The 24,292-nt window shown below is 38.8% G+C and overlaps 1 protein-coding gene across 1 annotated transcript in view; it reads left to right on the top strand.

Moving 5' to 3' along the window:
• The window catches only part of TGS1 (trimethylguanosine synthase 1), a 52,701-nt gene that overhangs the window by 15,612 nt on the left and 12,797 nt on the right, over positions 1 to 24,292 (top strand). The window contains exons 2-11 of the mRNA XM_049858884.1: positions 1,292 to 1,347; positions 2,977 to 3,149; positions 3,486 to 4,308; positions 6,191 to 6,308; positions 7,708 to 7,794; positions 10,284 to 10,455; positions 12,504 to 12,792; positions 16,983 to 17,132; positions 19,586 to 19,729; positions 23,176 to 23,392. Coding sequence (XP_049714841.1) covers positions 1,292 to 1,347; positions 2,977 to 3,149; positions 3,486 to 4,308; positions 6,191 to 6,308; positions 7,708 to 7,794; positions 10,284 to 10,455; positions 12,504 to 12,792; positions 16,983 to 17,132; positions 19,586 to 19,729; positions 23,176 to 23,392 — 2,229 coding nt within the window. The remainder of the gene's footprint in view (positions 1 to 1,291; positions 1,348 to 2,976; positions 3,150 to 3,485; positions 4,309 to 6,190; positions 6,309 to 7,707; positions 7,795 to 10,283; positions 10,456 to 12,503; positions 12,793 to 16,982; positions 17,133 to 19,585; positions 19,730 to 23,175; positions 23,393 to 24,292) is intronic.

Genomic DNA, 24,292 nt, shown 5'->3' with positions numbered 1-24,292 from the left:
CTTTCTAGCCTTCCCTGTTTCTATGTTTTTAAATAACCCTCTCCAACAAGGAGAATCTTGACTATCATTATCCTCATTATATTTACTCAGTGTGTCCAGTCTGTTGCACCTGACCCAGTGCCCTGTATCCTTGGGTGCTGGCAGCACACCACTGATCCCCTCTGTGTGACTCCCATTTCCCCTTTCAGTGCCCCAAGTTCTTCGGGGCCACGGGCGTGCTGCCAGAGAGACAGGAGGATCTGAGACAGACCAGGTGTATGATGATTTTATTTTGTTGAATTTATTGCAGCTCCATTACAAAAGTGGTCTTAGCTAGGACTTGAAATTGGCCTTATTATGCTAGTTATATTGGAATAATAATTCAGTTACTGAATTTACTGATAAAAAACCCCAAACCGAACGCACTGCCGTCGAGTCGATTTTAACTCATAACGACCCTATAGGACAGAGAAGAACTGCCCCATAGTTTCCAAGGAGCCCTTGGCAGATTTGAACTGCTGACCTCTTGGGTAGCAGCTGTAGCACTTAACCACTACGCCACCAGCGTTTCCAAATTTACTGATAGGAAAGTACCAATAGCAAAATCTCCCACTTTTTTTTTTTAAGTATTCTGTTTTAATTTTGGTTATATAATTACCAATCTTTGTAGATTACGGTAGAAAAATTTTAGAAGTAGGTATGTAAAGAAAAGTTTAACCAGTCACTGTTTTGAAAAATTAGTGATACTGAATTGTTTTATCTTAAATTTATTTTTCTGTTGGATGAAGTACTTAAATGAGTGCTTTGTTGTACATTGGTTCCCCAAACAAGCTCCGTTCAGACCGTGAATGTCCGGTCTGCTGGGCAGCGGGTAGCTCAGCCTGTTTGCAAGTGGTTCTGCATGTGAATTTGCATATGCCTAAGGGAAACCTTTCTACTTTAATATTATACTCAATTCTTCCAGCAAAATTTGGAGAATACCTCATTGTTTGTGTGTATCATAAGGACGATAGAATTCGTCCCCCTCAGCATCTAGGAGAACCTACCCCTTGATTTTACTGATTAGTAGTTATATTTATAAATGCTTACTGTGCTAAATGTTTCACATATGCTGCCAATCCTACAACAACCCCACCGAGATACATATATGTGTATATACATAGTCCTGTCTGCATGTTATAGGTGAGGAGAATTTATTAGCAGGTTGCTTTTCTGTCTAAGGAACATTTTTATTATACTGCCTTGAGTTCGCTTTTTCTCCAAATTTATAGCTTAATTTATTTCAATATGGACTGCTTAATTTGCTTCACAGGGATCGGATATTGTGCAATTTGGGATTAAAAGGCTACTACACCAAAAGCAATGCAGGTAATGTAATACTGTATTTGTAATTTGTTATAATACTGTATTAATTTCGTAGCATAAAATATGTAAAGTGAGAAGTGATCCTGTAATCATAGTCTTCATTCTCTATTATACCATGGTCTAGAATCCCTGTCAAAGCAGATCTTTCATTTTCCTGTAGCTATTGGATGAACTTGATATCATCTGTTTTTTTCTGTGTGGAATTTGAAGCTTTAAAAAGTAGTGAATGTATGGTTTCCTCATCAGCATTTTATTGTGTAGAAAAATGATTCAGGGTAAGTTCCAAGTAAACATCCAAAGCCTTTTGCATCAAGTAAAAGGTAACTTTTCCAACTAACAAATAGAATTTGGGCAGTGCATTAAGCCTCACCTAATTTTATTAACTAACTGAAAACCTTTGTGGTCTCTCAGGCTTCCCTACTGGGACCCCAATTGTCCTTTCCACGTAAATCTTTTATGTTTCTAGACACTGAAAAAACTGCCGGTAAGGTTGGCACAAGTAAAGCATGTCATGGTTACCCTTGAAAATCCTTTAACTTAAACATGATGCCCCCCTCCCGCCCCCCAGAACATAAGAAAATATGCATACCATGAGGGAAACATAAAACTTAGCTAATTCATTTTCCCCACTTTGCTCTTTTCCTGAGCTTTCATAAGTTCATTAAATGGAACAATGAGTGGAATCTTCTTCATTATTTAAACAGGTATCTTTTCCCCTCTCCCTTTTAGGAACCTGTTTAGTAGAATTTGTGCACATGAGATTTCCCTTTTATCAGTCTCCATTTTTCCTGTGGAAGACTCCCTGCTCTGTTGCCCACAATCCAGTGAGCTGCAATCTATAAAAGAGTTTGAGTATGCTAATATACAAAATAATTATTATCCCACATTTTAAACAGCATTTGAATGGCGTTTGTCTGATGAGTAGTATGATTTATTTTTAGGTAAGCATATTAAGTAAAACTTCTTTTGTTAGTATAAAATGGTTTTGCTGTAAAAACTAGAATCAAAGAGCTTGAAATGATCTTCCAGTTCTGTGAATTTCCAACTTTTAATAGCAGAACCCCTTCATTAAATCAACTCTTACACAGAATCCCAGTGTCTAAATCCCATTTGTGACTGAAATGCCTGTGAGAGGCTTGATGACATACCATTCACCTTTCTTTAACAGCTCCTAAAGTAACTATATAAATCATAATTTTAAATCCACTAATCTAGCCCAGTAATTGTGCAGATAAGGAATCTGAAAGTTTAAGCGTGTTCCCCGTGGTTACACTACTATTGGAACTGAGACCTTGTCTGCCCTGTTCCCTCTTGTGTCCTCAGTACTCTGTATAGCGTCTGACACAGAGCAGATGCTCGGTAAATATAAGCTGAATGGGCAGCTAGATGGATAGGAGACAGGCAGAGCTGGAACTAGAAGTTGTGTCTTGATTCTTAGTTGGCTATTTTTGTTACTGTTCCAAATTACCATTAAGTTCTTTTTCCCTCCTTTAAAATCATAACATTTGCACACCTCCACTTTGGGAGGATCATGTAATCACTCAGGTTCTGAGGTTCTACTTCTTTAAAATGAGAACAGTAAAACGTGCCACTAAATTTTCTTCAGTCTAAGCTAACAAATGTTGTCTGTAGGGGATCAGACTACAGAAGAGGAGGAAGGTGATCCTTCCCCTGGCAGGGCAGAAACACGTGACAGCCGAGATATAGGCCTAGATGAAAGTGGACTCGACTCTGAGGCCGAACTCATGAGAAGCATGGGACTGCCGCTTCAATTTGGTGGAACATCTGCACATAAGAATTTTGAGGTAAGTATTAATTTACTTTTATTTTTCCTGTTTCTTAATGTTTTCCATAAAATATTACAACAAATTATTTTTTTATACCAATTCTAATGTATGTCATGACGTAGAGCATATTTACATATTAATCAACCAAAATTGCAAGTTTTGACGTGCACCATTTGTGCCTTTTCTTCATCTTGAGGACATAGACCGTAAAATACACTTTTTTCTGTAACTAAAAGTCCAGGGTGCGGTGTGAGGATATTTTGTTTATTTTAATGTCAAAATAGATTTGGATTCTACTTTCTCTTACAGTTTAAGAAGTACATGTATATTCAGATTGTCATTTGTGTGATACAGGTGTCTATGAATGCTAGAAATAAAGTTAAAAGAAAAAAGAAAAAGAAAAAATATCAAAAGCAGTACTTAGATGAAATTATGACAGAACCTTGGAGAGAAGAATATGACAAAAATGACATTTTGGCTTCAGAGGATCCTTCTCCAGTTGAGCAGTATGAGAACATCAGAATATGTAAACTTCAAAGCAAAAAAGACATTGAAACTGAAAATCTTCCTGTTGAAAATGAATTAACTCCAAAGCTACAAATGACGGAGAAATGGGAAAAGTATTGGAATGAATATGGAGGAGGACTCTTATGGCAAAGCTGGCAAGAAAAACATTCAGGTCAAACACTGTCTTCTGAACCTTGGAACTTCCCTGACACAAAGGAGGAATGGGAGCAACATTACAGTCAACTCTACTGGTATTACTTGGAACAGTTTCAGTATTGGGAAACTCAGGGTTGGACTTTCGATGCTTCGCAAAGCTGGGATACAGATCCTTGTGAATCTAAAACAGAAGTTGACAACAATGATGAAAACCGTGTGAAAGTGGACTTAATTTCTTTTCCATCTTCATCTATGGCAGTTGGTGATGAAAGCTCTGGTTCGGTTGATAAAGATCATAATGAAATACTTGATAGAATTAATAATATAACCCTGAATTCAGAGGAAGTAGAACAAAGCCAGTTAGAGTCTTCTGAACGTTGTAAGAGTCCTCAGGAGCTAAGTGACGTTAGCTGCAGAAGAGAATGCCCCGCTTCTGGCCAAAGTGAACCATGTGATGGAGGAACCAAGAAAAGGAACGTGTCTAGGAATAGAAACACAGACCTACCAGCTCAGGGTAAGAATCAAGACTTACTTCGTTGTGTAATGGATAGCAAAATGATCTATTTAGCAAAATAACATTAATCCTTTACTGTAGAGTTAAATAATACCAACTACATTTTTATAGTGTAATAATGAAATGGTTCCTCCATCTTATTTTTATACACAAGTTGTTTATTACCCTTTTATATTAACAAAAAGAATATTTGCATAGAGTTCTCAAAGGTATGTATGTATCATTGCTTCCTTTTTATACCTTGTTGGCCAGTGAAGTAAAACTTGGAAATCCTGTGAGAGATCTAATTTAGAGTGAGCTTGGAACTTTGAAGGTTCTCCAGAGGAACTGAGTTTATAAGAAACAGAGAGTGGTTGGGGGCATAAGCTTGGCATAAGGAAAGTTCATCATGAGTCATGTGGAATTCATTCAGGACAAGTGAAGTCTTGCTTTATAAAGAATCTAAAGAGGGCGTGATATTAATTTATGACTACATAGAAGGATTTCGTTTAGGTCTTATCAATAAGGTGTACAGGATAAGAACTTGATTGGTTCCTGAATAAGTGACTTAAAAAAAAAACAAACTCATTGTGCAGACAGATACCATTGTCGGAGTAAAGAAAGTGATGAGAATGGCAGGATGAGCATACTCTTGCTAGGGAGAAGGGTTACCACCAACTAGTGGCACCAGGAGATGAGAGAGCAGGAAAGTTCTGTAACTGGAACATCCTAACGCCCAGTGATTACAGATGTCGTCTTGGCGTCCTTGATGTTTGATGCCAGAGAAGTCCAGTATATAGGGACTTTCTTCTCAGCCTCACTCCTGTATAATGCAAAAGCTTTTAACCTCTCATTTAAGAATTGGGTCTGCTTTGCTCATCTCAGATTACAGATCTTACTTGATCTAGTTGCGTTTAAGAGTTACTGGAAGGATCTCAAGGAAGTCTAGCTACTTTTTATATTCTCTGTATGTACTCCTGTGGTGGAGCTTATATAAGGGTTTTGATATTCTTCTGAACGTTTCTGTACTCTTCTGATACTTATCTGTACTTATTTTTTACCATAAAATTTTTTATATGTATTTTGGTCAGTGTCTTGGCCCCTATTTATTGCTTTATATTACTCCCTTTGGTTATCCTCGATTTCTTTTTTTTTTTTCTCTACTTTTTTTCCTTTACCAAACATAGTAAACCTTCTCCCAGCCTCTGCCTTCCGTCGGCTGTTCCCTTAGTTACATTTGTAGATTGGCCGTTTCTGCAATTAGTGCTAGTGTGTCTGCCATTAAGATCAACTTAAGGATTTTAGGTTTTGATTTGTTTTAGGTGCTCCCTTAAGGTCAAAATATAAGGTTTATGTTGCATGTCTATGTGAATATGTTTGGGTGTTCTCCCAAAATCATCAGAGTGTTCCCCTGTCTACCCTGCAGGCATGTTGCAACTTTTAGTCTCGCACTGCCCAGTTTATTCCACTCTGAAAACACAGCACAAAGGCAGATAGGGCAAAGTAAATGTATTTGCTTCTTAATGAAGAGAAATCCTTTTGTGATCATGCTGTCTTTGGAGTCATCTAGATTAAAATTCCGTCTGAATATGCTGTCACCAAGTTAACTTTGTGGGTTAATTTGTGTACTCTTTCGACAGCTCTGAAGAAGTAGTTTTATTTGGCTTTAAATAGATCTTGGAAGCTTTTAAAGCTTAATAGACATGGCTACTCATTTTTTATGCTTAGATTTTTCAGGTAGACACACAGAATACTAGTGTGTGTGGTCCGGCACTCTGCCTGGGGTGTCCAGTTCATTGCAGGAGAGGCACTGAAATGTTTCCATTGCTTTTGCAAATGGCAGAAGAGTTGTCAAACCTATAATAAATGGGAGAAATACACTGCAATATCTCTGCCTCTTTAGATTCACAGGGGTCTTCAGGAACAAACACAAGCAAAGAGAGACCACACACCAATGGTATTGATGGAGATGAAAATGAAGAAGATCCACCTGAATGTAAACCAACCAAACTCAAGAGGAGGCAAGTTACACATACCTCTGTCCAAAATGTGATAACATAAGTGTTTGTGGACATGAGTGAGCAGTTGTGAAATACTTGGTCTGTGTACAACACTGCTAATCCTGTGCAGAGAAGAGGCAGGATACACTGACAGGGCCCTGGGCATTCTCATCTGTGAAATGGGACCGGTGCCTTTTTTTGGAAGATGATCAGGAGGATTGGAACTGGCATATATGATATACCTGATACATAATAAAAGTGCAGTGGATGATAGCTTTTAATTAGTAATTAGATAGGATCTCTCTCACAAAGTTTGTCCCCTCACCCCTCCCACCCAAAAAAACATGTAGGTATAATCACAGAATTTTGTTCCTGACTTCAGATATATCAAACCTAGTGCTCTCATTGTGTACACAGGAATACTAAGGAAAGCAGGATAAGGCCTTGCCCAGAGTTACATAGCAACAACAGAATGGCAGCTGTAAAGCTAGTGCCCCGATTAGCTGCTTCTCAAGGCGGTGCTCTTTCTATTATACCCTTAATACAGGTAATGAAATAAGTAGAGAATACTCTAAAGTCACATGCTAATGGCCGGAGATACTCAAGGAAAGGGTAGATCATTACAGAATTTGGAAGTTAGCTGGAAACACTTATCTGACAGGATATGATGTGCTGCACATAAGATTTTATGCTTGATACAGCTTCTGAAAGAGAAGTGAGCAAGTTGTGGAGACTCAGGGTCGTAATACATAAAAGCATGGTTCTACCCTGTTCCCTCTCCATAGTAGATACTGCTTGTTAGCTCCCTGCTAGTTCCTCTGGGTCCTAGAGTGCAGAGACCATGCATGTAGTTATATCCCTGGCACCTAGTAGATACATGATAAATGTTTGATGAGTTCAACTTAATTAGAAGACAAACTTTGTAATAATTATTTCATCACCATTTTTGTTTACTTGGTACACTATGGCTCACACTGTCAGGATCCTAAAAGGTATCCTATTTTTTCTTTTGCAGTTTATTTCTTTATTTTGGTTGAGTTGATACTTCTCAAATGTTTCCTTTGTTTTTAAGGAAAACCTCTAGGGAGACTGCACTAGGAGATAAGTTTAAAGCTGCAGATTTTACTGGTGTTTTTCCAGCAATGGGGAGGTCCATATTTGAACCATGTTCAGGAATGGAGATAGTTACATGACATGGTTTAAGATTTGAGTGCTGTTGGATACTTCATCACCTTTGGAAGGTCCTGACAGAAGGACTCTTTCTCCTGCATTCCTGGTTTGTGGACTGTGGTTGGTGATTGCGATGGGCAAGTTTGTATAGGTTGGTTATATGCACCTCATGATAACTTACTTGCCTGCACTGTTGAGCTCTGGAGGTCATGGTTCATTGCCATTTCTGTTTGTTTATTTGTTTATTTAGCCATGAACTGGACGTTGATGAAAACCCACATTCAGACTTTGATGAAAATGGTTGTCTTCTAGGATTCAAGCATGGCTCAGGACAAAAGTAATTATTCATAAATGCTATTATCTTCTCAAAATCTTATCCAGTATTCAGGCAGTTAATAAATGGTAAAGTGTGTTATGCCATTTGAGCTTTTACAGTTAAAACAGTCATCTCTTTTGTTAGTAAGAATTGTAGAAATACACCCTACCTTTGATGTATTTACATCTACTAATGTAATTGAGCTTCATAGCAATCCAGTCTTGTTATTCCCCTTTCATAGGTACAGCAACATAATTCACAGAGGTTTTGACTTGGTCAAGATCATATCATTTACTGGAGAGGGGGATTCAACCCAGATCTTTTAACTTCTAAACACAGCTTTCTTTTCACCTAGTGTCTCACAAGAGTTTAGCAAACATGGCATGAGAAGTTCAAATCTGCCATAACTTTTTTCTTTATCATGAATATAGTAAAACTCAAACAGAAGAGGTAAAAAGTGAAAATCTTTCCTTTGCAATAGGCAGTGTTAAAAGAGTTTTGCATGTATTCTTCCAAATTTATTTATGTGTGTGTTTTTATGACTGTGTAGTTAGTATGTTACCCACATTACTCCTGTTTTTATAAAACACAAAAATAATGGAATCTACTGTACATAACCTGCAGCTTGCTATTTTCCCTCCACGGCGTACCATGGACACCTTTCTTGTCAGTATGCAGAACATTTACCTAATCCTGTCAGTAGAGGCATAGTCTTTAATTAGCCATCTAAGTTGTAGGAACATCAAGGCTGTTTCCTGTTTGGCGCTATTACAAGTAATAGTACAATAAAGATCTAAGCACAATGCCCAAAACTTCATTGCTTCTTAGTGCTGAATAGTACTCCATTGTATGGACGTAGCAAAACGTGTTCAACTATTCATCAAAGACATTGGAATTGTTTCTAGTATTTTGCTGTTACAAATAAAGCTGCTGTGACCATTTGTATAAAGATAAGATATGAATAAGTAGCTAATCATTTAAGAACAATTGAAGAGTTTATTGCACTTGACATGAAAACTGAGCTGAATACTTAAGGCACGCTAAAGACCTATAGTTAATGTCAGCTCGCAACAGCGATTTAAACACTAGGGTCTTTGATGTTTCTAAGGGTTGAAGCTTGAAGTCCTACTTATTCATTTGATAAGTTGTGAAATTCAGATAGATACCTGCACATTTTGAAGTCAGCAAGACAAGGGCATAGGAGAATATCTTAAGGTTCACTTATAAAGTAAATCCAGATTAGCTCAGAAATACATACTGGTAATTGCCATACTGTGAGCAGTTTTTGACGATTACTGATTATCTCCTCCTTATGATACTTCATGGCAGCTGTAGTTCATATGATCATACGAGGCTAGAGAATCATTAAGTTTAGTAATGTAAAAGGCTTTTCTGATACTGCTGTAAATCTTGGCAGAAATATTATTACCCACCTGTAATTTTATTGAGAAATTACTTGGGTAGCTCTTGCTAGAATACACTCTTAGATATTTTAATTCAGTCTACTAAGATTTCGCTTAACTATTCTCTCCTATTTAAAGTACCCAGTTCTACTTAAAAGAGTAGATATACTTTTTATTATAAAGAAGTTTATAATATGGGCAGAACACAAGACCTGGCATTTAAAACAAAGCTATTTATGATTTTATAGAAGTACTTAATTGTGTATTATAGTCTGAGTCCCTAATAACTGTAGGAGAGGGAAGCAAACAAGGCTTGATACAGCCAAAGGAGGCTCCACAGCCAGTGCCTTCGTGTGCTGTGAAGCAGGTGAGGCTCGATGGTATACAGCCTTTTAGGATTATAAAGACTCAGATGGTTACATCAGCAGACATTCTGTAATCGTTTTTATAGTAGGAGTTTGCTTCTTGTGCAAACTCAGATTGATTTAGGTCAAGAATTTAGTGACCACTCAAGATAATTCGAAGACATCCAGATATGTGTTAGAAACTTTGGCATCACCCCACCTTGAGAAAAATTATATTCCCTGTAATGTGCAGTGGTTATGTTTTTCTGCTATTTCTTCATTGCATTCCACTATATAATTTCTAGGCTCCCTGGGTGGCACAAGTGGTTTGTGCTGTTTAAATCGACACGGTGGCACCATGGAAGAAAGGCCTGGCCGTGGTAAAGATTACAGCTAAGCAAACCCAATAGAGCAGCTCCTCCCTAATACCTTGGGTTGCCAGGAGTCAGAATTGACTCCATGGCAAAGAGGTTTTGGTTTTTGTATAATTTCTGCTTTCTGCTCTATATTTGGTATGTTGATATTCCCAACTTGGACATCTCACATTTGCTTTAGAATTAACATACAAAATAGACCTTAAACTTCTCTGCATTTTTAACTTTATTTCATCATTTTCATCATTTAAAAAATGAAATTAAAATGGTAACTGCTAATAGGAAAAAACTCGTGAAAATTGTTAATTTCGTTCTCTTTAAAACTTTTCTTAAAAAAAAAAATTCATAGAACCTGAGGTTTGAGTCAGCTTCTCCTGTTTTGATCATAGATATGGTGGGATTTCCACCTTCAGCCATCGACAGGTCAGGTATCTAGAGAAGAATGTGAAGCGTAAGTCAAAGTTCCTCGACATGCGAAGACAAATAGATACAAAAAACAAACAAATCTTTACCAAAGAGTCAGAAAAACCATTTTGCAAGAAAAGCAAAACTTTGAGTAAGGTACGTGTAAGTTTTGTTTTATATTTACAAAATAGAATCTCATTTTGTGAGCTGGACTGTCAACTTTTTAAAAATTGTAATATTCAGATAGGAAGCCTGTCTCTACAGGAAATAACTGTACATAAGATTCTTTTCCACTTGCTTCCTGAAAGCCATATATTGTGTAAACTAAATTTGTAAAAACGTTAAGTTAGCAATAGTATGCGAAGGCAGTGTTTTGAAAGCTATGAAGTAGTAATGTCTGGGAAGATAAAGAGGTGAAATTGCCTTGGCTGTGTAATAACTGTCGAGGGGGAATTTCTCATCTGTTTCAGGCTAAGTGACATCTTAGTTCCAATTCTGATACAGCTTTTACCATAAGCCTTAATTCTGAGCTCATCCAAGGGAAGAGATCAAACTTTGAAATAACACGTTCATCTTAATAGCATGAAACTCAAGGCCAGTTACTGACTTACATTATTAACAGGAATATTTATATCCCCTGTCTTGGACTTTGCTGTACCTGCTATCCAGGTATAAGAAACAAAAATAATTAGAAAATTGCTTGGTTTGATGAGTAATGCTTCTCTATTATAGGAAGAAACCAAGTTCCAATGAGCAGAATGCTTGTATCCGTCGCATCTCTAGGAGCTCTTGGGCAGTGGAGCATATCTCAGACTCCATGATGACTTTGCTTTACCATTAGGGTACATTATCCTTGCTAACTTCAGCATACTTTCAAACCATGCTACAAATTTATAGCTGGTTTTCTTTTTATTATATTTCAGTTGGGGTGGTTGCAGGTGATATTTTAGTGAGTGGATATTTTAGTAACCCTTGTTTTACATGAAACTGACTACTAAGTATCAGTATAATCAATCCTATAGGACTTTTTATAATGCATTAGATGTAATAAAGCCCAAACCAAACCCATTGCCATTGAGTCAGTTCCTACTCATGGCGACCCTATAGGACAGTGTAGAACTATCCTATAGAGTTTCCAAGGAACGCCTGGTGGATTCAAACTGCCGACCACTTGGTTAGGAGCTGAGCTCTTAACCACTGCGCCACCAAGACTCCCTTGGATGTGATAAAAAAAAAAAAAACCCCGGATGTGATAAGAAACCCGTATATTCATCTGTGGATGAAGAGCAGAAACATAGCAGCCAAGTACTGCTGAGGAAAAAATAAATGCAGCTGTTTTACCCCTAGGTATCTGATTGATCTATCGGCACATTCCCTTCAGAGAAAGACTCTAGGTTGTTGTCCATGTCTGCCACTCACATTTACTAACTCTCAGCAAGGTCGGCCATCCTGGCTGTTATGAAGATTATCCTTGCTAGAGAGATCCAAGGAAATACATCATCTAATCTGGAGCCTTGATTAACGTCTTAGAGAATAAACCTAGTTGTTAAGACTCATTTTACTAGTCCTACTGTTTCATTAAAAGGTAATTCTCAGTCCTTCCAAAAGAACACTATTATTCTTTTGGAGAAATTGGCACTAAATCTTTTGAGCATTCTTCTTTGATGATAAGAAACATTTAAATGGATTGTAGCCTGGGCCATTGAAGAGAGGTCCATGTAATTAAAAAGAATGACTCAGCAGTAAGTAGGTGTGTTGGCAATGCTGCAGGTACATTATTAGGGCCCTTTATGGAAAAGTACTTGGTCGAGTTTGGCATAATCTCCTAGTGTTAATTGATAACAAGAAGATCATAGTCTTGTGTTTAATCTGTTACTTTCTTCCTTTTAAAAACAATCTTTACTATGTTCATGGTATGTCAGGATAACAAATTGCAGTTGGCTCAGAATTACTTACACACATGAGCTTGTGTGATGCAGTGTACTTATCAGAGCTAATATTTATGACATAGGTTGGCAGTCAAGTTACAGATGATTAAACAGGTGAGAAATCAGTGTCACTAAGTTGTACACGTAGAAATTGTTAACTTGATGTATGTTCCACTGTGCGTATTCTTAACAAGAGCAAAAAAAAAAATTAGAAAACCCGGAGAAGTTCTGTGTGGTTTGAAATTAACTGATGCTCATGACATCTTAAAATTTCAGGTAGAAAAATTCCTAAAATGGGTTAATGAACAAAGGAATGAGGAAGCATCGCAGGAGTCACCTTCTCACGACAACGTACAAGACACTTACACAAGTAGTGATTCAGAGGAACAAGTGTCTGTTACACAAGGCGATGAGCCCTTTGGCAGTGGCAATCCAGGACCTGACCAGTGTCGCACTGGATCTTCAGCCGGGGAACTTGAAACAGAAAAAAACGGAGGAGACAGCGTAGTAGCAACTGCGCTAGAAAGGCAGGATGCACCAGACTCTCCTCAGGTAGAAAATGAAGGTGAGACTAAATATGCTCTAATTGCTAATGGATTTTTCTTTCATATGTTTCCCCCTAGCTCTCATTTTGAATCGCCTGTAATTTTTTTTTTTTTTTTCCCATACTTAAGGATTCACTGCTGTTTATTTGTACGTCACGAGAAGGCACGTTAAGTGTAACAGACTAGTAGCCGTGTTTGGCAGCAGGGTACTCCTTCCTCCGAGGTTAAGTGTAACAGACTAGTAGCCGTGTTTGGCAGCAGGGTACTCCTTCCTCCGAGGTTAAGTGTAACAGACTAGTAGCCGTGTTTGGCAGCAGGGTACTCCTTCCTCCGAGGTTAAGTGTAACAGACTAGTAGCCGTGTTTGGCAGCAGGGTACTCCTTCCTCCAAGGTTAAGTGTAACAGACTAGTCGCCGTGTTTGGCAGCAGGGTACTCCTTCCTCTGAGGTTAAGTGTAACAGACTAGTAGCCGTGTTTGGCAGCAGGGTACTCCTTCCTCCAAGGTTAAGTGTAACAGACTAGTAGCCGTGTTTGGCAGCAGGGTACTCCTTCCTCTGAGGTTAAGTGTAACAGACTAGTAGCCGTGTTTGGCAGCAGGGTACTCCTTCCTCCGAGGTTAAGTGTAACAGACTAGTCGCCGTGTTTGGCAGCAGGGTACTCCTTCCTCCGAGGTTAAGTGTAACAGACTAGTCGCCGTGTTTGGCAGCAGGGTACTCCTTCCTCTGAGGTTAAGTGTAACAGACTAGTAGCCGTGTTTGGCAGCAGGGTACTCCTTCCTCCAAGGTTAAGTGTAACAGACTAGTCGCCGTGTTTGGCAGCAGGGTACTCCTTCCTCTGAGGTTAAGTGTAACAGACTAGTAGCCGTGTTTGGCAGCAGGGTACTCTTTCCTCTGAGGTTAAGTGTAACAGACTAGTCGCCGTGTTTGGCAGCAGGGTACTCTTTCCTCTGAGGTTAAGTGTAATAGACTAGTCGCCATGTTTGGCAGCAGGGTACTCCTTCTTCTGAGCTGAGCGAGCGCGAGGATGTCAAAGGCGAAGTGTGTGGGAATTTGCATTCAAGGACCACTTCGTATGCCATTCCAGTTGGTTTCTGTGTGCCTCTGTGTTCCATGAGCTGATGGCGTCCAGTCCTTGTTAGATGTTTTGAAATTTGTTGTTGCCCTGATTTTCTTTTTGATAATTCTTTTTTTTTCTTTATTTTTCCTTTTTGTGTTTGGTGGTCGAGGTTTGTTTTTTTCTAATGGTACATTGACATAAAAAAGTTTTCACAGTAGTTAGCTTTAATGAATACCGAACACAGTAACATTTTTACTTTATACCCTTTTATACAGTTTTAATTTTTTCATAACACATGTTCATTTTATGTGTATGGTAAAGTATACACAACATAAAGTTTACCGTTTTGACCATTTTCAAGTATGTGGTCCAGTGGTACTAATGACCCTTACAGTGTTGTACGTGGAAACATCAACACTATTTGCTTCCACATCTTCTCATCACCTGAAACAAACTTCATACCCACTAAGTAACAACTCCTCATTCCCCCTTTCTCAGCCTCTGGTAACTACTAATCTGCTTTTTGTCTCTACATATTTGTCTATTCTAGATATTTTATATAAATAAGATTGTGCAACATTTGGCCTTTAGTGTCTCGCGTATTTCACTTAGCATATTTTCAGGGTTCATTTATATCATAGCATGGATCAGATTTTAATTTCTCTCTATGGCTGAATAATATCCCATTGTGTGGATATATCACATTTTGTTTATTCACTCATCTGTTAATGAGCACTTTGGGTATTTCTACCTTTTGGCTACTGTGAATAATGCCACAGTGAGCTTTGGCATACCAGTACCTGCTGGGGTCCCTCCTTTCAGATCTTCCGGGTGCGGTAGGGTTGGTGGGTCGTACGGTAATTCGGTTCAACTTTTTGAGGATGCATCAAATTATTTTCCTGAGCAGCTGCACCATGTTACATTCCCACCAACAATACACAAGGGTCCTGATTTCTCTGCATTCTTGCCAACACTTGTTGTTTACCATTTTTCTGATAATAGCTGTCCTAGTGGAGATGAAGTAGTATCTCATTGTGATGATAGTTTGCATTTCCCTAATGATTAACAATATCGAGCATTTTTCATATGCTTTTAATAGCAAACTTTTTTTATAATTAAAAAATAATTATATTCAGTGGAACATTGGGGTTTATAAGGTAGAAGTTTTCATTTGACATACACTTTCCTGATAAATTATTTCAGACTTGCCATAGTGAAACAATTATCATAATCCTTCATATATTCTTTCCATAATTTAGTATTGAGGAAAATACCTTGAGAGTCTTGATTTCTTTTCGTGTGTGTGTGTGTGTGTGTGTGTAGCTTTGCCTTTCTAAACAGCATACTTTGGGTAGTTTAAATCGTGAACTAATGTTGACAGGCCCTTGCAGATTTCTAAAATCCTTGACATGCCTTATTCTCATTTAACCTGCCAAGGAGTCCAGTAAATTATCCCCACTCTATAAATGAGGAAAATAAAGCTCAGAGAAATTATGATGCTTCCCCAAGATCACAGAGCCAGTGAGTGCTACAACTAGGACTCAGTCCCAAGTTCTCTGATTTCTAAATCCCATTTTCTCACACTAGCCTACTTCCATATGTACCATTTGTCACAATATGATAATTCTCACCTGGGGTGGTACCACCTGCTCAGGGGCATTTGGCAGGTTTTGGTTGTTAGAGTGACCTGGGGAGTTCTGGCATTTAATACTGAGTGTTAAATGCTGTATTGGATGGTCTTGCACAAAAAAGAATTATCCTATCAACTTGTTACCATTCCTTTGCTGAGAAATTTTCATGACACTTTTTGCTACTTGCCGTGATCAGATGATCATATTAAGACAGTCATATCCTTAAGGACCATTTAAATATACCAGAATTTTATTTTTTGTCAACCATTACTTCTTGCCAAGCTTATTATACTTGACTGTGACAACACTCTCATTTTTCTAAATTGTAGCTTCTGATCTGCTCAGAACTAAAACCAGATAACCAAGCTAATAAAAAATTGTTTAGATAAGAAAAAGTAAGTCTCTGAATAAGTAAGATCCTGTCTGTGGAGTGGAGCTCTGTGATATCTGTTTCAGTTTCTCAGAGGCCATGATGGCTTCTAGATCGTAGCTGGATTCAGAGATTAGTGGCCAAGAGTTATAGCGTAAAAAGTTCTTGACAGATTTCATCTTAAAGAAGAAGGGAAGGGAAATGTTCAGAGTTCTGTGATTTCACCAACTAAAACAAGTATCTTGGCCAACAAAAATAAAGTTTTATACCTATATACCCACTCCTCACTTACTGACATGGTTAGGTTCCAAAGATCAGGTTGCTATGTGCAAATCAGTGTTACGTGAGAATGGAGGATGACTACCTCATTACATAACTGCCAAACCACTGAGAATCACGGCCCGGTCAAGTTGACACATAACCCTAACCATCACGGCCAGCCTTACTCTTGCATCATAACTTGTCATTCATTACTGCCATATGTATGTCATTAATGCACAAAATAGTTGGGTAGTAGATTTTTTATTGTCATAAATATGAAATGTCAGGTAGCGAGATAGTTGAGAAGTGAGGAGTAGGTGTAATAGTGCTTTACATAGCGCCTAAAAATCCTGTGAGGTAAGTAGGTAAGATAAAAAAAAAAAAACCCATTGCAGTTGAATCAATTTAGACCCTTGGTGACCCCATGTGTTACAAGTAGAACTGCTTCATAGAGTTTTCCTGGCCATAGTCTTTATGGAAGCAGATCACCAGGCCTTCCGCAGCACAACTGGATAGGTTCGAACTGCAAATCTTTAGGTTAGGTAGCCAAGAGCAAACCATTTGTGCCACCCAGGAACCTAGCAGGCAGGATACTACTCATTAAATTCACTGATGTATTCCTTTCAAGGAGTTAACGATTGGAGCTTAGAGAGCCTGGTTACTTGTCAGGGCTCACAGAGCTGATAAGGAAAAAGATGAAGGCTGTAATCTACTGGCAGTGCTGTTTCCATCATAAATACCCTCCTGCTTCTCTGAGCGAGTCTTTGTATGTGTTTGCTGGGTGCAGTCCAAAGGTGCAGTGATTTTGTGTGGCTACACCTTGAGATAATTTCACCTGATTTTCTTTTTTCATAGTGAGCATCTATATTCTTTGTTTTGTTTGTTTTTTTAGCTGAAACAAAGAAGAAGAAGAAGAAGAACAAGAACAGAAAGGTGAATAGTCTGCCGCCTGAGATAGCTGCTGTTCCAGAGCTAGCGAAATACTGGGCCCAGAGGTACAGGCTCTTCTCCCGTTTTGATGATGGGATTAAACTGGACAGAGGTAAAGTGTATACGTATTTTTAACTTTATTTTGAAACCATCTCAGACTTACAGAAAAGTTGCAAGAGTAGTACAGAGAATTTTCATATCTTCTTTACCCAGATTCACCAGTTTTTCACATTTTAGTACAGTTGTTTATCATCCTTTCTCTCTGTATGCATGTATTTTTTTCTGATCCAGTTGAACGTAGGTTGCACACATCGTGTCCCTACCCCTTAATACTTTCATGTGTCTTTCCTAAATACAAGAATATTTTCTTATGTGACAGTAGTAAAATTACCTGTAAAAACAGCAGGGGGGTGGCATCTGACCTCCTCTACCTTCACAAAGGAGAAGGAGAATCGAGATCAACAGCCCAAGGCTGATGCCTCTGAGGCGGAGGTCAGACACGCCTCCCTCTCCACCATCTTCAGCAGTTCTGACACCAGTCAACCCCCTCATGGCATTCTGTGCTTCTCTGCTGGGTTCGGTAATTCACTGCGACGGCCACACGGAACTCATGGTACTTATGGGGTTTATCAGGGAAGTGACAGGTTACAGTTCAGGTTCAGGAACGCTCAGGATACAGTTCCTCCATCAGGACGGCCTCTCCTCAGCTGTGCCTGCAGACACACCTCTCCGGCCCCTCGGCCTTTGACCTGCTCAGGCAAGTGTTACAAAGCTCTTGTAGCTCTGCCTGTACGTGCCAGGAGGACCCTGCTCCACCACCAAGCCTCCTGGCCAAAGGCACTCAGCTTTCTCACTCTGTGGGCTGGGAAGCCCACTGCGCCATCTCCTGCCACTGTTCCTCTGTCACCACTTTTCTCACTGTCTTCAGTGTTGCAGCTCTGTCTGTCACCTGGTTCCAGGAGCTTCTCAGCACAGGGGTCCCAGGTCCAGAGCTCTCTGCTCCTGGCTGTTGTTCTTTGGTGGTGGTGGGATCCTCTCTCTGCTCTGGAATTAGGTCTCTTTATAGGCAAAACTGACCAATCCCTTTGGTGGGCCCCAATTATCTTATTTGCACAGTCCCATCTAGTCACTTGGGTAGAAGCCACAAAACCACAGCGAGACAGGCTGCACGAAAGCAATCCGTCGTACCACATTACCAAATTCAGGAAATTTGACGTTGTGACAGTCTTATAATCTATAGTCCATATTCCAGTTTCATCAATTGTCCTAGTCATGTCCTTTATAGCATTTCTTTTCTTCTCCCAGCATGAGATCAGGTGCTGTATTTAGTTTTCATGTCTCTCTAGTTTTCTTCAACCTGGAACAGGTTTTTTTTTTTTTTTTGTATTTCATGACATTGACATTTTTTAAGAACACCATTCTATACAATGCCCTTCAGCATGGAGATATATGTATTTTTTTAAGTCTCAGATTCAAGTTAAATCTGTATGTAGCATCTCAGCATACATAGCAAAAGTGGTTGTTCGATCCAGTAAATGGAACATCTGATGAAGGAATACCAGGTGCAAAAAGATGTGATTTAATGAGTCAACACTGGAAACTCTGAATTCTTACTTGAGCTGTCCTGCTTGAGCACCTTATTAACTCAGTCTTGCAGACTAGTGTGATTTTCATATTTGGGCTACGTAAACATCAGTCTTGATTAGCTGTCAAAACCAGGAGGTATTGATCCATGGTGGAATTTCAGGGCTTCTGTGAACCTCTTAGAATAACTTCCAAAATGTTAGGTATTGAGGAAAGTGCTTGGGAGTTTGTTAGGAAAAATAAGACTGGAAAAGAGCTTTGAATTTCATAAAAGAAGTTTATATTTGAACTCTTCTGGCAGTGAGGAACCATTTAAAGTTTTGGTAAGGTGAAGTAACTGGAAAATTGGCTCATCATTTTGCTCAGAGAAATACCTTCCTAAAAATGTCAGTTTTCTTCTGGGAAAGCAGGAGGGCAGGATCACCTTTGCTCTAGCGGGCATGGGATCTCATTTCTGAAATGACGAGGGTTCTGCATTTCCCAGTATACTTTTACTGCAGCTCCAAGGCCTTTTGTTACCTGCTTGCTTTTTCCGACCCTTTAGAAATGCCAGAATTTTTCCAGAGTGGCTAGAACAAATCCTATTCACTGCTTCTACAACAGACTTTAAATAATTGGGAAAGTCAATGGAGTTTGGGAAGTTAGCCAATGAGAATAGCTAACTTTTCATTTTACATAGTAGTTAGTCAGCAGTTAATGCCTAAAACAGAAAAATCAGAATTGTGTTCTATTATTGGAGAAATAGAGGTACGTTACAAAGAGCCTGGTAAGAGTTGAGGGTTGCATCCCTGGCAATTAGGAATAGTACTGTTGCTTCTTATAACAAGCTTTGTAAAACTTTCATTTGAAAGTGGGCAATGTATAGTTTTTTTTTAAGAGAAATTAATTTTTTTTAAGTATGTAATACGTAGTACTTGCTGTTTGTGCTTTGTGTGGCTTCTTGAAATTGAACATGTTAACAGAGATACTCTTCCCCCTCAGAGGGCTGGTTTTCCGTTACTCCTGAGAAGATAGCAGAACACATTGCTGGCCGAGTCAATGAGTCCTTCAAATGTGACATTGTAGTAGACGCGTTCTGTGGAGTCGGAGGAAATACCATTCAGTTTGCCTTAACGAATAAGAAAGGTAATTAGCCGTTAATGGAAGAAAATTATTTTATTTTCTATTCATTGAATGAACATTTTCATTGTGTTTCAGCCTACCTTTGCTGAGATTTAACATATAATTAATAGTTTAATCCCAAGTATTTAAAAAATAATAATAGTTAACATATATTAAGCACACACTGTGTATCAGATGGAGCCCCTGGGTGGTATAAGCAATTCACAAACTTGACTATCATCCAAATGGTTAGAAGTTTGAGTCCACCTAGAGACGACTCGGAAGAAAAGTCTGGTGATCTACTTCTGAATGAAACATCGAAAACACTGTAGAGCACACTTTTGCTCTGACACACATGGTATTGCCATGAGTCAGAATCGACACCATGGGAACTGGTAACTGGTATGTATTGGTTTTATATGTTTTAAGTGCTTTATATGTATTAACTTATTTAATTCTCAAAAAAATTGTGAAGCATGGTTTTTACTATCTCCACAAGAGATTAAAGGTATTTGCCCAAGATTGTATAGACACAGGAACTAAGTGGTGGTGTAAGATTATAACATTCTGTAAAACCAAAAATGCTGAAATGAGAACCTGTTCTCTTGAAAGGAAGAACAGTGGACAGGGAGTGCCACCCTTGTACTCACTTCCTTCATGACTTTGGATGTCATTTAATCTTAATTTACCCACCTGAAAAAGGGGGCATTAAATTGAGATAACTGTTGTGAAAGCTTTCAGCTTTTAACATTTTAAACCTCTAAGAAATGGTTTGAAGTATTCCATCATCCCCACGGTTGTCTGACTTGGAATCCCATTTGCAGGCACCTTTAATCTAGGAGCACGTGAAGATGAAGGGGGGTGAGAAGAAATTGAACAATTGGCCCCATTGACATAGCTGAGTAGTGAAGCCTGGGTTTTTAATCAGTTTTTCTGATTCTGATATTCCTATTCTTTCTAAGTTTTTTTTAAAATGTAGTACAATGTGATGTCTTAGAGATGTTATTGTTAAGTCATTCTCTGAAGATGCTTAGGTTTTTTCAGTTTCTCCATATTTGACATAGCAATGATAGTTTCCATTTCAACAGATTTCAACTGAATCTCATAATGTTGACCAGGAAAGAATCTTGGTAATTTATATAAATTTCTTAATATTGACTAGGAAAGCATAATATAGAAGCTAGAAAACGAGGACGTGAAACTCAGCATTGGTGGAGATCAGTGCTGATAAACGCTGGCCCCTGTTCAGTTACTCCTGTGTCTAGTCCTGACATTTGCTAATTTTATTTGATTTCTTAGCATCCTGGATAACAGTATATGCATAATTACCAGAATGGTGATTACTTCTTTTTTCTCTGAATTCACTATTTACTCATAAAGTTCTTCACAGCTTTTGCCAGGTAAGTCAGTCCCGTGAGCCCAAATCAGCCAGAAAAATGTTACATCTTTATTGGCTGAAAATGACTTTTCTTAAGCATTCTGCTATTGTTAGGTCTTTTCTCCCCCATTCTGTGTATTCTAGCAGTTCAGTATTACTATTACCCAGCAGAACTTTCTGCATTGATAGTCGTGTTCTGTATCTGAGCCGTCCTGTGTGGTAACCAGGAGCCACATGTGGCTCTTGAGCACTTGAAGTGAGGCTAGTGAGACTGAGGATCTAAATCTTCGGTATTATTTAATTTTAAATTTAATTTTAATAGCCACATGTGACTAGTGGCAGCCATTATTGGACAGTGCAGTTTTACACAGTATCATTCTGCACTTGTCAGCATTTTATTTATGTGACAAATTGAGTGCTTACATTCTGTTAAGTCCAAAAGCAAAATGTGCACTTGAGAGACGTGCAGATGAAAACAGGGTTAGCTGAATAGATTTGATGTTGAAAGCCATTTTTTCTTTAGAATTTTTGATGTCAGCATATCTATCCATCTGTCTCTGAACTATAAATGTAGCAGATTGAGTAGCTGAAAAGGATCTTTTCTCTTTTAAATGTAAATATGAGCTTATTTAGAACTGAAAAAGAGCATTATAAATGCAGGATTTTGCAATATAATTGGAGCTTGTAGTCATTGTTTAGAAGATTTATTTAGTTCATTATTTCTCAAAAGCATTAACCATTTTTGAAACTGGCGTTTTCTGGAAAACAGCTCCATTTTCATCAAGTTTCTACTCAGCCCCTCCACATGTAAAATGTTGCCATTAACCAGACCAGACCTACTGGCCTGGCAGAGACCGGAGAAGCCCCAAGAGTGTGGCCCTCAGACACCCTTTTAGCTCAGTAATGAGGTCACTCCTGAGGTTCACCCTTCATCCAAAGGTTGGACAGGCCCGTAAACAAAACGAGACTGCAGGGGCAAGGGCTGGAAGGCAGGAGGGGACGGAAACGCTGGTAACGGGGAACTCAGGGTTGAGAAGGGAGAGTGTTGACATGTTGTGGGTTGTTAACCAACGTCATAAAACAAGCTGTGTGCTAGCTGTTCAATGAGAAGCTAGTGTGTTCTATAAACCTTCATCCAAAGTTCAGTAAAAAAAAACATTTAGGACGAATTCTGGACTTACATTAGGTTTAACAAAATTATTTTTGAATAAAACAAGCTTTATTTTTGATTACCCGGAAAAAAAATATTGCCATTGGCACAATGTTGTACATTCAGCTGCGCTTGAATAATTTACTGAAAGCTACGAGTGAGCTAAAATTAACTTATGTTTGCTGTACTAACTGTAAAATTGCAGTAAGTTAAAAATCTGTTCTGTGAACACATAATATTGTCTGTTTCCTCTATATAAAATGTCTCATTAAACATCAGCCGTGGATGTTTTTACATTTTTCTCCCATAACTTGGCTATATAGGTTTGTAGTGTGTTTTCTGTAGAAGTTGTCAAATTTGTCTTCTTTGGGGGGTTGTCTCATTTTGAAAAAATTTATCTTTTCTGTGGTCTTGGCATTATAGGCTTTCTGTGCAATCAGTGACCTTTTCAAGTGTCTGCCGCCCAGGCTGCACGGAGCACAGTGCTGGCCCATAGGCGGTACTCGGGAGGTGCTTGTGGCTGACTGGTCACGGAAACACTCAGTAGTGTGTCTCTGCCAGCACCATGCGGTTGGCAAGTTCAGGCCAAAACAAGTGCGCCAGGTAAATGTGGGCTCAGATCCTTAAAACCTTACAGGAAACACTGTTGTCACTTGCTTTGGTAAAGCTGACTGAGTGAAAAGACTTTGAAAACCAGGTCCGTCAGCCACGTTTTCTTTGTACAGCACTTTCTCATAGCCTGCAAATACTTTTTTCAAATTTAGATAAGAACTTTTAAGTCTGTATCACTAATATATAGGGCCAAATATCTTAGTAATTTGCAAAATTTCCTTTAGTTTATAAAAAAGGTTATTGTACAGAAGGTATGCAGACTGTTACAAAGGTGAACTATTCTGTATAACTGGTAATCAATGTCAGTGACTCACTTTTTACCCTTTTTAGTGATCGCCATTGATATAGATCCTGTAAAGATTGATCTCGCTCGCAATAATGCAGAAGTGTACGGGGTAGCAGATAATGTAGAGTTTATCTGTGGAGACTTCCTGCTGCTGGCTCCTCATCTGAAGGCAGACGTTGTGTTCCTCAGCCCCCCTTGGGGAGGACCAGACTATGCCACTGCGGAGACCTTTGACATTAGGACGATGATGTCTCCTGATGGATATCCTCTGCAAGTCCTGAGAGTTTACACATGACAGCCATTGTGAGGAGGAAGGGGTGTGTGTGAGAGAGAGTGAGTGTGTGTGAGAGAGAGAGAGAAATTGATGAGGAGGGGAGATATTTGCTAATAGCATTTGATAAAATCAAACCTGTTACCATCAAGTCAGTTCCAACTCATAGCGATCCTATAGGACAGAGTAGAACTGCCCCAGAGTTTCCAAGGAGCGCCTGGTGAATTCAGACTGCTGACTTTCTGGTTAACCACTGCGGCACCAGGGTTTCCTAGAGTTTGATAGACTAGTTTATTTAGCCTAAAAAGTAGGTATATAAAAATTAAGTGGTGGTTGATTTCCAAAAGTTAAGACAGGTGTAAAGTCATATTTCCTTTGGTTGCTATTCCAATTTTACCATTGCAAATCAAGGACTAGAAAGCACTAAAGGATATTGTTAGGAAGTCGGGAATTTCCTCAAGACCACTCCCTAAAGTCTGAGTGGCCATCCCTTAAATTTTCTTCAGCCCACACTGACTTGTATGCTAAATTTTTGTGTGTCGTCAGTTTTTTTTTTTTTTTTGGTTACTCCTCCAAGATCTGAGGCAGACCCTAATTTCATAAAGAATAGCATGTATTATTTTTCTCTTTCCTTATCTTCAGCTCCCCGAACAGAATCATCTGTTCAACTCTTAACAGGACACGTGTTTCTAACTTACTGCTTAAAACTTAGAATATAGACCACAGTGACCAGAGTTGGCCATCTGTACTCTTTACTGGAAAGAAGGGGTTACTGAGTGCTCCCATCCCTTCTTTTTTCACAGTAATTAGAAAATGGCTGCAGGAGGAAGAGTGTCTGTCCTTGGCTCTTGGCTTCCTACCACTAGGGTAATAGATTCGATAGTCCTTAT

This window comes from Elephas maximus, chromosome 19, assembly GCF_024166365.1.
Source record: "Elephas maximus indicus isolate mEleMax1 chromosome 19, mEleMax1 primary haplotype, whole genome shotgun sequence".
Taxonomy (NCBI): Eukaryota; Metazoa; Chordata; class Mammalia; order Proboscidea; family Elephantidae; genus Elephas; species Elephas maximus.
This window is presented reverse-complemented; position numbering and strand designations above follow the sequence as displayed.